This window comes from Oncorhynchus tshawytscha, linkage group LG04, assembly GCF_018296145.1.
Source record: "Oncorhynchus tshawytscha isolate Ot180627B linkage group LG04, Otsh_v2.0, whole genome shotgun sequence".
NCBI classification, from domain to species: domain Eukaryota; kingdom Metazoa; phylum Chordata; class Actinopteri; order Salmoniformes; family Salmonidae; genus Oncorhynchus; species Oncorhynchus tshawytscha.
In genome coordinates, this window is record NC_056432.1 from 64,085,099 (window position 1) to 64,099,640 (window position 14,542).

Genomic DNA, 14,542 nt, shown 5'->3' on the forward strand with positions numbered 1-14,542 from the left:
GTATGCTGGTTTGGACTCAAATCCCATGGGTTCATCCAGCTGGGCTTGATATTAATGCTTGCTGGACAATAAAAAAAATTAAATCACAATATCAAACAATTACTCCAAATCAGAATTGGATCATTGGCCAACATTGGAAAAATAATGCACATAGATAAAAAAAAGCCTACATGACAAAGTGTATGTGATATGCATATTGGCTACAAGCCTCATGTCCAAACCGATGCCGACATGGAGGCGCCAGAAAATGTAGCCAAACTTTAATGAGAATTACATAAATATAGGCTTTGTTTGACAAATATAATGAAGGATAACTAACATTAACGTCTGAAGGCTTGATTCTGTCGGCATACTCAAAGCATTTTGTTCAGATCAAATGGTCACAAGACTGGAGAGTGAAGGATAGTGCATGGTGCACATCACCCACCTTGAATCCGAGAAGAGGTGGCCAACATTTTGAAACTATTTAATAATTAATGGTCTTTTTTATTGAGCTTATAATATGAAGAAATAAAAATTGATCAACATTTTAAGCAAAACGGTCTGATAAGATTACAAAAAAAGTTAGTTTCATTGTTTTTTATTTATTTATCTGCAGTGGTTATGAATTTAGGATCTGTTGTCTCAGAACTGTCCCAGAGTGTTTTAATCTGTAGACATACTAAAGTACAAGGTTGTCATTTTAATGTTGCAGTAATTCATAGGCTACCAAAAGGAGGCCAAACATCCTTCAGGAAAGCCTTAAAGGGGCAGTGTTTTATTTTGAGACAGATATCCAGCCGTCAATAAGGAGTGCAGACAATGCCGTCTGATTTTCTTTTCTATGGTAAAAAAAATACAGTAATGCATTTTATTTTGGAAAGTGGTTCCTTGTAACATACAACGATGTAAAAATTGCATTAAGACAATTTTTCTATTTTTGGACAAGTGACATGTGGTTTTGGACAAGTGACAAAAAAAGGTTACTCTCAAACCCTGTCCAGGGATTACGCCTTCTAGCTGCACCTTTTACACAAGGCCCCACACTAATGTGATTAAGCAAATTGAGTTGAGTACTGGCAACACTTTTCACACTACACACAACCAAATTCCCCATAATAATAATTGGAAGTGGGGTGGTCATTCTTATTGTTTGCAGAACCATGCAGTAATAAGAAGTCCATTTTGTTAATTTTCAATGACCCACATCTGAGGTTTCAAATACTCATAAATATAGGAATCTCCAAATCTCACACACACACACACACACACACACCAAACCCTTCTACCATCATCAATCAGTTTGTAACCCAACTGGACCACGGCCAATCAATGTGTGTTCATCTAAACAGGAATCTTTAGGGAAGGCGTTAAAATGTCGGTACAAACCTGACAAGGCAATCCCCCTCCAGACCAGACACTAACAGTGGGATAGTACTCTAGCCAGCCACGTGCTGGCCACAGCCATACACTACTTTGTAAAGATAATTATAGCCAGCATGGGGAAGGCAGGTCATCCTAATCCCAGTCGCACTGCGTAACTGAAGGTCTCTTGCTGCACACCGACAGCCCTGCATAGTGGGGTGAATTGGTCCTTCAATCGCCTGGCGACATTTCTTGGTTTGGCTCATTACAGAATAGCAGGGGCCAAAAACATATCTGCATAACATTACAGCCTGAAAATACATTTTTGAAGTCTTTCATTAGGCAACAAATAAAAAATTATTTCTAAACAAAACAAGTGTTGGTGGTGCATGGTGAGGGGAAGGTGTCCAATGATATGGAGCAGTAATGAAAAAGGTTGAAACAAGCTTGCTAACCATACAGAATCCTCCCAGCGCATTTAACTGTGGGACATGAAAGGGGCGGCACAGAGAAAAGAAAGTGCAGTTCAAGCATATGTAACTCTTTGCAAATGAGGGCCCAACATTGCTGAAATGGCACTACAAGCGACAAACAGCCAGCTATAATCCAACGGCCTCAGGACAGCTAATACAATCACAACAGAAAGAACTCCCTTTGCCTCTTTCTACAGGCGTGCCACACGTACCACACTAAGCTTCCCTCGCTGTTCATTTGGATTGAGGATTACCACAAAATGGCCATCTGTATAACTTCAACATGCTCCAGTGAGACGGCATGCACACACACTTTTAATGAATGTGGTTACAGATCAGGGAGCGGGGCTTACATTCTAAGGTGGGATCCATATGAAATATAAAGCATGATGACATTGTCGCTGATAAAAGGAGCTAAACCAGGTAAACTGAACACATGCTCATTTCTAATGTTTATATACACTTTACGTCAATAGAGTAGAATGGTAATCATATATTGCAGATAGCATTCAATGAGGCAGTGGATGGCTTTGAGGAGTGGGGGTGTATTAGAACATATGTCAAACAAGAGCCAGTCAAATTGGGGTGGCAGGGTAGCCTAGTGGTTAGAGTGTTGGACTAGTAACCGTTCGAATCCCCGAGCTGACATGGTACACATTTGTCGTCCTGCCCCTGAACAGGCAGTTAACCCACTGTTCCTAGGCCGTCATTGAAAATAAGAATTTGTTCGCAACTGACTTGCCTGGTAAAGTAAAAAACAAGATGTTCCACTGGAATTTCAAGTTACCAGACATTACCAACTCCCACCTGAGGCATAGAATAACAATCCACAACCCCCTATACCTACAAGGACTGGGACGCCCTCATCACTACTACCCAGTGTTCCTTATTGGACTGGGACTCAGCCAGCCCGGCTCTGCAATTCCTCACAAATTGGAATGCAAAGAGTCACTATTAGTAAACTTGGCATAGCATGAATATGCAACACTACAAATAAGGTCAAACACGTTTTGAATAAACCGATGATGCATGCCGGGGCTTGCGTATTACATTCTTATGAAGAAAAGTATGATGAGCAAGAAGTGAGGAGAAAACATTAACTAAACACTGAGCAGAGACATGACAGAGAAGAACAATATAATGTATTCATGTAAGAGACACTTTAATACAGGGCGATGTCATTCAAACACTACCAGCAGCTGATTGGATTCTCTGAGGCCATGGTGTTGCAGGACCTTTCAAGGGTAAGACAAATGGGAGGCAGCTCTGCTCTCTAAACACTGCTCCACCCTGCTGTTCAGGAAAATACCTAACTAGCCAGGCAACTCTGAGCCTCATGATCCATTTCCATAATGTTGAATCAGGAGCCCACCATTCAAAAAAATGAAGGCCACCACAAACATATCAGATTGTACTTGGAAATGAACCATAATCCTTTCCATTGTTTTTTTAAAAATGTATTTTTACTTTAACACATCAGATCTTCACTGTGATAAGAGGTTGCCATCTTTTTCAGTTACAAACCTGTAATTACCCACTCCTAACCCACACATTTGTCATGTGACACTGAGACAATCCACCATTCCCATATCCATGCTGTTCACCAACTGACGAAACTGTGAAAAACTCAAATATGGGCAAATACACAGTACAATACACTTAGGTAGAAACTATACAGGCCCATGAACCATTTTATGCTTGACATCCACAATACGTGGAAGCATTTACTCAGCTGAAGATTCCTAGCACTCATTTACTAACTTAGAAAATGTTGTGATGATACTTTGGTACGCAACTCTCAGACAACCCACTGCTGTGGTGTGGAACGGTGTCCAACAGCTACCATTCCTCTGCCCTTTGGTTCAATCTAGCAACCCTGAGTCATAAAGCAAAGATGTGGCTTCTGCTGCTCCTTGTGCACAACCCATACATCGCAGGTACATTCAATTCTCTGCAATGGGCATTGTCATTCAATCAATTATCTTCTATGGCCCGAGACATTTTATAGTGAATCATAAAATGAATGTCTCCCTTATGTGCATTCAATGCCACTTCGCTCAATCCCTGATACTAGAGCCTTATATTAAGAATATAAAACGGTAGGGCAGTGGACACATGACCTCAGGTGCAAAAACAACCCTCTCAGAATGACTCAGAACAAAAACCTCCCTTAGATCAATGGTTTACTATTTAGGCCTTCAGTGAGATATACACAGTTTCACACATGCACCTAATCTTCAACCCCTAGCCAGCCAGCTATCTTACGTTCACCAGCCCTGGTTGGGTGGACACTATGGCACAATGGGAATTTGATATCTAGCTTAGGCCGACTCTGTATTGATGTAATTGTCTGTTGATGGGCAAGCATGCTAGTTAGGTAGTAAGCTAGTTATGAAGCTTGGCCATAGCTATAAACCATAATTGTTGAAAATAGTTGAATAGGATTAAAAACACTTAGTAGTTGGACAAACATGGACATTGACGCATGACTTTCAACCTTCGTCTCTCCCGAGCCCGTACGGGAGTTGTAGCGATGAGACAAGATAGTAGCTACTAAACAATTGGATACCACGAAATCGGGGAGAAAACGGGGTAAAATTTAAAAAACTTTTAAAAAACATGGACATTGACAGATTTCTAATAGTTAATTTCTTGTTGGCCTAACTAGTTGGCTAGTATTCACACCCCTTGACTTTATCCTCATTTTGTTGTTTCAAAAACGGGATTAAAATTGATGTAAATGATCGACACAAAATACTCTGTCGAAGTGGAAGAAAAATGTGAACATTTATAAAACATAGTGATTAGATAAGTATTCAACACCCTAAGTCAATGCATGGAAAGTATTAACTTAAAGTATCAACTTAAGGGGGCTGAATAATTTTGCACGCCCAATTTTTCAGTTTTTGATTTGTTAAAAAAGTTTGAAATATCCAATAAATGTCATTCCACTTCATGATTGTGTCCCACTTGTTGTTGATTCTTCACAAAAAAATACAGTTTTATATCTTTATGTTTGAAGCCTGAAATGTGGCAAAAGGTCGCAAAGTTCAAGGGGGCCGAATACTTTCGCAAGGCACTGTATACGTCTGTGTATTGATTTTAAGGCATTGTGGTTTATGGTTAGGTACAGTCGTGCAACAATTGTGCTTTTTTCGCAAATGCGCTTTTGTTAAATCATCCCCCGTTTGGTGAAGTTGGCTGTCTTTGTTAGGAAGAAATAGTCTTCACACAGTTCGCAACGAGCCAGGCAGCCCAAACTGCTGCATATACCCTGACTCTGTTGCAAGAGAAGTGAAACCTATTCCCTAGTTAAAATAAATTAATGTTAGCAGGCAATATTAACTAAATATGCAGGTTTAAAAATATATACTTGTGCATTGATTTTAAGAAAGACATTGATGTTTATGGTTAGGTACGCGTTGGAGCAACGACAGTCCTTTTTCGCAAATGCGCACCGCATAGATTATATGCAACGCAGGACACGCTAGATAAACTAGCAATATCATCAACCATGTGTAGTTAACTAGTGATTATGATTGATTGATTGTTTTTCATAAGATAAGTTTAATGCTAGCTAGCAACTTACCGTGGCTTCTTACTGCATTCGCGTAACAGGCAGGCATCTCGTGAGGCAGGTGGCTAGAGCATTGGACTAGTTAACTGTAAGTTTGCAAGATTGAATCCCCGAGCTGACATGGTAAAAGTCTGTCGTTCTGCAATTAACCCACCGTTCCTAGGCCTTCATTGAAAATAAGAATGTGTTCTTAATAACGGACTCGCCTAGTTAAATAAAGGTGCAAAAAATAAAAGCCCAAAATCGGCATCCAAAAATACCGATTTCCGATTGTTATGAAAACTTGAAATCGGCCCTAATTAATTGGCCCTTCCGATTAATCGGTCTACCTCTAGTTAGGACAGCTGTATCTTTACAGTGACTGGGTGTATTGATGCAACAGCCAAAGTGTAATAATAACTTCACCATACTTGACTCAAGACATTTCAGCTTTTCATTTAATGAATGTAAAAACATAGTTCCACTTTGACATTATGGGGTATTGTGTGTAGGCCAGTGAAATCTCAATACATTTTATTTTCAGGCTGTAACACAACAAAATGCAGAACAAGTCAAGGGGTATAAATACTTTCTGAAGGCACTGTATATTATACCCTCAAATTTGAAACGTCTGCCATTCCTTGTATTGTAAACCAGGGGTTCTAAAACTTTTTGCAGCCGGGGCACCATTTTGTGATAGTAAATTAATGCAGTACTCCCTCAAACAGAACACAACTCAAATTTGATAAAAATAGCTAATAGTAAAAATAGTATAAAAATAGTTTAAGACTTCGGTATTGCATGGTCAGATGAAACAAGTCTTGGGCCCTAGGAAAGAAGATTTTTAAAGGACCGTCTCTTGGCATTGAAGAGAATTTGTCAGTTTAAGCTCATTTCCAGCAATCAACATATTTTGTCATGTGGCAGAGATGTTTGTTGTTGCAACTTGAAAACTAATATCTTAGAGGACCCCACTTTGAGAACCCCTGTTGCAAACTAACAAGCTGCTAGCCAACACTAGTTAGCAAGCAGACATTACCAACAGAAGGTTATAATAGTTATGATAGAATATTAGCTCGAAGCAAAACTGTTAGTTTGCTCTTATATTTATAACATAGCTAGCTAGTAGTGCTGCGCGATTAGTGCGGAGGTCAGTTTTGATTATTAAAAAACTCACGATCTTCGATAATTCTTTGGGACATTAAATGCACTTTGAATTTTGCAGGTCGAATGCTGTGACAGAATAATATAACCAATTAATGGAAGTGACTGTCCATTACTACTTATCAAACGGGAAGGTTGCAAGTTCAAACCCCTGAGCTGACATGGTACAAATCTGTCGTTCTGCCCCTGAACAGGCAGTTAAACCCACTGTTCCTAGGCCGTCATTGAAAATAAGAATATGTTCTTAACTGACTTGCCTAGTTAAATAAAAGGTAACATAAATAAAAATGTATTCAATAAAATACTCAATCCAAGTCATCAATCTCATAGATCATGTATTTTCAGGTAGATACCCGTTGAAAAAAACACTTTCCGTGTCTGCTCCACATTGTTTTTATTATAGCTCAGTGCTCCAAACAGACCGGAAAAGTAGGCTGGCATGCAATAGATTGTCATTGTAGTCAATCAGCACGTTTTCAGAGCCAAAGTATGTAGAATATTAGCCTATTGAAAACTACAACTCCCTACTATGTCACACAGTTCAGACTTGAACTGATTTCTCTACAGAAACTGAGCATTGAGCTAAAAAAAAACTAAAATTTGAATTAAAATAATTGAACAGACATCAGTCAATTAGTTTAAAAAATGAAGTGCTGGTGATGTGTTCAGATTTCTATCCCCTGAAACATGCGCAAAACCATGTAAACAAGAGCACGAGCTTGGCAAGTATACATGCGTGGCGTGCATGTATATGCATTGTGTTCATGCTTCATGTGAGAAATCTAACACTACCTGCACTTTGAAAAGTTGGTTTAATAATAATTTATTGTGGATATATTATAGTCTCATTCTTGCCCACGCAGACAACTGGTAGAGTAGGTTCAAATGTAATTTTATTGGACATTCCAGCTTGTAATTAGATGACCATTTCCTGAATTAAAAACAGCTGTTCCATAGGTTGGTGGATTTTGAAATTCACCAGTCTGGCTGGTCCCCAGCAGGCAAGCTAGCTACATGGATGTATACAGCCATATCTAGCTAGTTGACTAATGTTATTATACCTGGACAGAAGATATAGCTAGCTACCTTTCAATGTAGGATAGATAGCTAGCTTAGTTAGACTTTATAAGGCCGTGACAAGTCATTACATCTAAACAGATCATGGAAGTCTGTCCACATGAGTCAGCTTCCCTTGAAAGAAGCACAACTAGCTACGTGCTCTAAAGGGGATATCAAAAACGGAGTGCACAATGCACAAGTTCCGAACCGTTTGCAGAATCATGAATGGTTCAGATTCGGAAATATACCTAAACCGCCTCTGATCAGGCCCACTGTAGCTAGTAGCTAAGTCATTAGCCACACCACCTGCGTCCGCACGAACTCTGGCTAGTTATCCAGCTAGCTATATTAAGCTAGGTAGCTAGCTGGCCAGACAAATCAATTACAAAGTTTACGTTTGACCATATACAATTTGATTAATACCTTGCTTATAACTCGTCGGCACTTTTACAATTCACTCATATCTAAATGCTAAGCTAGCTAGCAAACAGGCCTGTCGCATCAGCCAGAGCAGGTGGGCCATGCATATACACGCAGCAATTTAACAACTACAAATTGTCAAAGGAAAATTACACTTGTTGGGAGTCTCTTGAATGTGTCATTTTCTCAACACAACGTGCACACACGATTTTTGCCAATTTTTTTATTTTCAACTAACCCTACTTCGAGTACTGTTGGCCAATTTGTATGGAGGCTCCTCGGGCCTGTACCATGCTGGTGTTTCAATGGAGAAATAGGCTATTTAGGGCAGCATTAGCAAGCAATTTCATCACACTTTTCAATGACACGAGTTACCACTATATTCGGCCAAGAAACATCTACAAATGTAACATTATTTAAGACTACTTTTACATTAATCTTATGTCACAATGTGAAACATTTAAAAATCCTAGACGTATCAGCGGCGTGAAGAGTTCTAACGTTACCTGGTTAACGTTACTCTGAGAAGCCATGCTCCCTGTGAGATTCTCTTTTCCAATCAGAAGATGGACGTTCTCCGGGGAAGGTGTTAGTTTTTTTTGTAATGATTATTACAAAATACGGCCTAATTCGACATCTTTTTCATTTTCTCGACAATGGACTGACATTTGTATTTTTAGGTTGTTTTATTGCTCCATCATATCACGCTGCTTCCCCCGCCGTCGCCGCCATTTCTGTCTCGCCTCCTTGCTTCTGGCCTGCGCGCGCCGCGGATGGCTAGTGTGCTCTGGGAACGCGTGCGTTTACGTCCGGGTAGGAGGGTATAGTAGTGAACGTTTGACAGCTTGAGTAGGAGCTAAAAGAGCTGTCAGCTATGTATTATTTAGGACAGACCGATTGTGTTGTTAGAACTAAGATTTACTGCTATTTCAACATTCCATCCATGCACATGTGTTTAAAAAAAGGGGGAAATGTGGGGGGGAAAGGAAATTACAAAGGAAAAAGGAAACACCCCTTCCCACTACTTTGGCACCAACGGAGCCATTGGCCTGGGAACCTGGAACATTTTCTCTTAAAACCACCTGTAGTTATTCTGCAATAAAATCTAACATACAAAAACTTCTCTGCTGCAGCTACTACAAATTCAATCTTCTGTGATTTACTTTCCATCTGTGCGGCTATGTTATGACCATAACAATAAACGCAGAGAAGCCAACCTTACTAAAGCATAAACTGTTCGAATCCCTACTACTCACAGGGATAGATCCCAGGTGGCGCAGGTGGTCTAAGATACTGCGTCATTGCAGCAGTACCTGGTTCAAATCCAGGCTACAACACATCCGGCCGTGATTGGGAGTCCCAGTTGTGACGCACAATTGGCCCAGCGTTGGCTGGGGTAGGCCGTCATTGTAAATAATAATTTGTTCTTAACTGACTTGCCTAGTTATTAAATAAAAAATAAATACATTGAAAAATACTCTCAGGCTCCCTCACCATCTGCCCACATCCTATCCTCTACTTTCATCACAGCATCAGCATAAGACACTTGCTGCGCTCCCGGAACAGTCAACCTGTCTCACTTGCACAGGACATGTCTGATCCCCAGCAACATGGCCACTTCCTCCACCAACACTACACTCCCCTTTGTCCCATGCTCTCAAAATGCTGTTTTGGTAGGAGGGGTGGAGTTCTATAGGGCGTACAGGTGAGAGGGAGGAGCTTGGAAATAAAAAGAAGTGCCAAGATACAGGAAAAGTAGAAGACATAAAGAATACAATCATTCGCACAAATGAATCAAGATAAGAACCAGAATTAAGAAGTATTGTTAATTTCTTTATTCTATGATTCTTCATTCATCAATTCATTATCTCAATGTTTGGTTCACTTCAACCAACAGCATACATGTGAGCCTTATCATTCGTCACAGGTAACATGAAAATGCATGTATTTTTTTTATCTTCAGCAAATATACTAACACACGTTATTGCCTGGTGCCTTACTGCCCTCGAGTCACAACCTGGTCTCAGAGCATTTAGTATTTTTCTGTACGTAAATCCGAGACACACCAGTTAGTATGTTATGTTTTGTATGGTATTAAATTGTGGATGTCCATTTCGTATGATATGTTATGACCTTTGGGTTGCTAGACGCTCACGTCATACTTTCGGTTTTGCCATAAGTAACCATCTGTTTTTATGTAACCATACCAAACGTCATACTAAATGGAGTACCTCAGATTTACGTACAGAATAATACGAAATGCTCGGAGACCAGGTTGCGAGTCAGTGTCAGCATTTTTGTTTGACGTTTTAAACCATTATCAGTTTTTCAATGTGTATTCAGTTATGTGCAGAATCATCACAGTATCATTAGAGTTGGGTCTGACAGTGATCCGCATCCTGGGCGGTTCTTACCTGACCAGGTTGGAAACATCCAGGGAAAACACCCCCAAAACCTGCCCCGCTTTCATTTGGCTCCTGGATGCATCTCTTCCTATTGGCTCCAGGCTGCTTCCTCATTCTATGGGTCGCAGTGAGTCATGGGAAATGCTTCCCACTGGGCAGCTGTATCACAGTGTCGCCGGGCGGTGCTGCGCCCCGTAGAATGACGAAATAGCCACGAGACAATAAGAAGATATGCATCCAGGAGCCAATTGAAAGAAAGGTGGGTTTTTGGCGGGTTGCTCCTGGGCAGTTTTTGCCTGGTAAGGTAAGAACCGCCCAGGACGTGGGTCACAGTCAGACTATATTGTATAATTTGGGTTTCATCCCTGCCCCAGGGCTCCTTAAGAAGAGATACCCCTTACTGCTGCTGTTAGATTGCCCCCATCTTTACTCAGTAGTCATTTCTGAATCGGAGGAATGCCACATGGTAACTGTCACTAGTGCCAACAAGCATTGCCACCAATGATTAGTAGGGCTACATGCACAAACAAAATAGATTGGGATTGTCATCTGATCTCCCTGAGATATCTGTATGACACCTTTACACAAATACTCAATTGATCATGGCAATGTTCATTCTAATAATTTTTCAGAGAAGTGGCCAAGAGACCAGACAATGCCAGAGGAGCAGATACCTGGAGAGGGATGAGTATGACGAGATGCACAACAGCAGGGAGAGGGACTGCACTCATGACAGAGGAAGCTCCTCACATGAAGAGAGAGACCGGGAAAGGCAAAGAGAGAGAGCGGCAGAAGAGAGACAAAATGGATGAGAGATACAGGGATGAGAAGGGCTCTGGAGATGACAGGAGGGACAGAGAGAAGGACTACTCTGACCGACAGCGGGATATGACACCCTGCTCTCACAAGGACCCACCACCTGACCACAGAGGCGGTAGTCAAGGACAACAGAGAGCGTAAGAGACCATCTGACTGTCACAGAGTTGCTTCCACTGTTACCATCTTGGGCATGGGCAATTCCACAGTAACAGAATGATGCAGAAACTCAGATTTTTCACTTTAGAATATATGCAAAACAAAAACCAATCATTGTAAAATCACAAAACCTTACTGTACAACTATGCACAAGGACTACTTAATTTCCACCTTTACATTTTTTTAAATACAAAAACACTTTTACAGTTTGTGCTGTCATTCTGTTACCAAATTTTGCATCTGCACTGTTCTTCAAATAAATGTATTTTTGTCCAACGCAGCCATTTTTATCTCAACATCAAATTTCTGGGTAACAATTTAGTATGTTACTGTGATTGTTTTCAATTCAAATGAAAATAGATTAGCAAAGAGGGGAAAACTGACAGCTAGCTGTAATACTGTAAACAGGTTTGCTGACAACATTACGGAAATTATACACACGCATCGGTGTAGCCGCATGTTATGACTCTGAATGGTCAGACAGCTGGCAACAATGACAAGAAGCTGCATTGTGGGGAATCGTCGGTGGCTTGTTTCAGCTCATTGTATCTTGTTATTGATACCATGTCTTTTTTAAGGTGTTTTGACTGATTTTATGTCTATGCTAATTTGGTCAAATTTGCTAGCTAGCTAACCAACAAATGTAATAATGTGTGAGACAAGTTGTAATAATGTGTGAGACAACCTCCCCCCACTCATTGTGAAAACGTATTTGTTTTCAATAAACATTTGGAGAAGAAATATAGTTTACATGTTGTCAGCAATCTAAGCCAACCTTGTCAGTTTTGCCCCATAGTTGAGCACATTTAAAGGACATTTTATCATAATTTTCACAATTTCACAGTATTATTCCAACCTCAGTGTGGAAATTTACACAGTGTACAAAACAATAGGGACACCTTCCTAATATTGAGTTGCACCCCCTCTATTCATCAGGGCATGGATTCTAGAAGGTGTCTAAAGCATTCCACAGGAAGGCTGGCCCATGTGGACTCCAATGCTTCCCACAGTTGTGTCAAGTTGGCTGGATGTCCTTTGGGTGGTGGATCATTATTGATACACATGGGAAACTTTTGAGCTTGAGAAACCCTGCAGCATTTATTTGACTTTCCAATCATTGGTTTTTGTTAGGCATACATTTTAAAGTGAAAAATCTCTGTCTGCATCATTCTGTTACAGTCTAATTGCCCGCATATACTGTACAGCTTGAGAAGGCTCCGGTTTCACTGGTGTCATGAAGTTGGTCTGGGGGTAGGTTTATGACAGTGATAAATACCCCCCCCTTTTTCCTCTCTCTACCCTACTGATGTTACATTTGCAAAACCCTTGGTTAACATAGAGATTCTGGGAACATCAGAAGGTGGGGGGAAAGGAACTATATTCTGGTAATCCGAACAATTCAACATATGCGGTGGTACTTAATGAATATGATGTCAGTTCGGTTGTCATCTGAGACAGACATTCTCATCAATGATAAGATGACAAACTCTACAGTGGAAAGTCTACACATCAGAGTTACCGGATTGACATGGAATTGTTGTTGAATTTAAATGTTTGAATATGAAATTATTCGTGATGGGATGAAATGTGATTTTAGCTTCTAAAATGTGAGATTTGGGTTTTCATAAAGGTAGGGCTCTGCTCAATCAGTGGCCCACCCCTGTGAAGGGACATGGGCTATAAAGCCTTTTAAACACACCCCCTCTGCCTTCCTATATAAATCCTTGACAACAATATAACCTCCTGTTCCGAGGATGTGAGGACGACAGTCTGATGTCAGAATGGTTCAGATAACTACAGAACGAAGCAAACATCAGCGTGAGCTTTGGTTGCGAAAGGTATGAACTTTGAACTCTTATTCACTACAGAAGTGATACCTCCTAGCCGTTGAGTTAGCAACTGCAAATGCAGGTTAGGAAGGAACAGACAGAGTATCCTGTCCACCACATAATGACGTTACTACAACGTATTCAATTGACCACCAGAGACATTCTTCAAAGGACTCGGTTTGGCAACACGGCCTTCCATCTACCACCAACCTACCGAAGCGCAGCTCAGAGTAAATATTTATTGCAGTTTCCTTTTCCAAATGGGTGATAATTTAGAATGCATAAGATATTGTGTTTACGCTAGCACAGCTTCGCCCTTTGTTCCTCAGTCTTCCCGCTCTTTCACCCAAACCCAGCCCCTTTTCTTTTGTGTAACAAGCTGTCATATCTGTTCTGCCCGCTAGGGACGTTTTCCTTTATGACGTAATTTGTAATCAAATTATGATTAATTATGTGTATGTGTAATGAGTTAGGTATTTAGTAAATAAATAATTAAACCCAATTTAGTATTGCTGATTCAACTTGTTAGCCAGGGTTCGTGCAGATAACCAAGAATTTAGGGCGTAAACGATTGTCGTTGCAAAACGTTTTGGGACTAATGATTGCACCCCTGTAGTAGGAATGTAGTTGGGTAGGTTACGAATGACCTAACCAACCACATGACCACCCTCTCGGAGGGTACAGGGTATTTATGAGGGGATTGGAGTTTTGAGTTATATCTGTATTACTTAACGTTTAGTTTAGTTTTTGTATTTGGTTTCTTTCTCCAAATTGGTTGTTCATCCATGATGTATGTTTAATTCACACTATGGCATACTGTATGTTCTAACTCCCTCCGTCAAGGAGCTGGACAAACTGTTCCACCAGCTCAAGCTACCTCCATACATCTTCAGCATGGCCTGTGGAGGGGCTCTGATGGTTTATGCCTGCATCACTCTAGGTTTAGGGGTCCTGAGAGTCCCTTACCGCTAGACCCCTATGCTGCTGGGTGAGGCCCTGGTGAACCTCCTGATCGGCCTGGGCTACATCCCTGCCCTGGTCTTCTACTTCATCAAGCTGCAGGAGACCTATGACAAGCCCATCTGTACGGAGAAGGAAGTGCTCTACAAGAGCAAAGGGCATCAGGGCTTTGCGTGTGCACTCAATGGAGCAGACAGCACTGGAGGCCTCTTCGGGGTGCTTGGAGTCAATGATTTCATCTTCGGAATGGTCTTGGCCATCTGTGCTTTCAGGGCAGTGTGTGAGATGAAGAGACAGAGAGCAATGGAAGATGGTAACTTATAACAGGTTTGCTAAGTTTTATCAACTTTAAAAACA

At 40.8% G+C, this 14,542-nt stretch overlaps 2 protein-coding genes across 3 annotated transcripts in view; one reads left to right on the forward strand and one right to left on the reverse strand.

Moving 5' to 3' along the window:
• LOC112249172 (ubiquitin carboxyl-terminal hydrolase 10) overlaps positions 1-8,829 on the reverse strand; it is a 35,600-nt gene extending 26,771 nt beyond the window's left edge. For both annotated transcript variants that reach the window (XM_024418881.2, XM_042321052.1), the window contains exon 1: positions 8,523-8,829. In XM_024418881.2, the coding sequence (XP_024274649.2) occupies positions 8,523-8,549 (27 nt within the window). In that variant the 5' untranslated portion in view covers positions 8,550-8,829. The remainder of the gene's footprint in view (positions 1-8,522) is intronic.
• A 5,188-nt stretch (positions 8,830-14,017) lies between these two features.
• LOC112249574 (MARVEL domain-containing protein 3-like) lies at positions 14,018-14,509 on the forward strand. Its single transcript, XM_024419372.1, is given in 1 exon segment — positions 14,018-14,509. A coding segment is annotated over 1 exon segment (492 nt).
• The last annotated feature ends 33 nt before the right edge of the window (positions 14,510-14,542 follow it).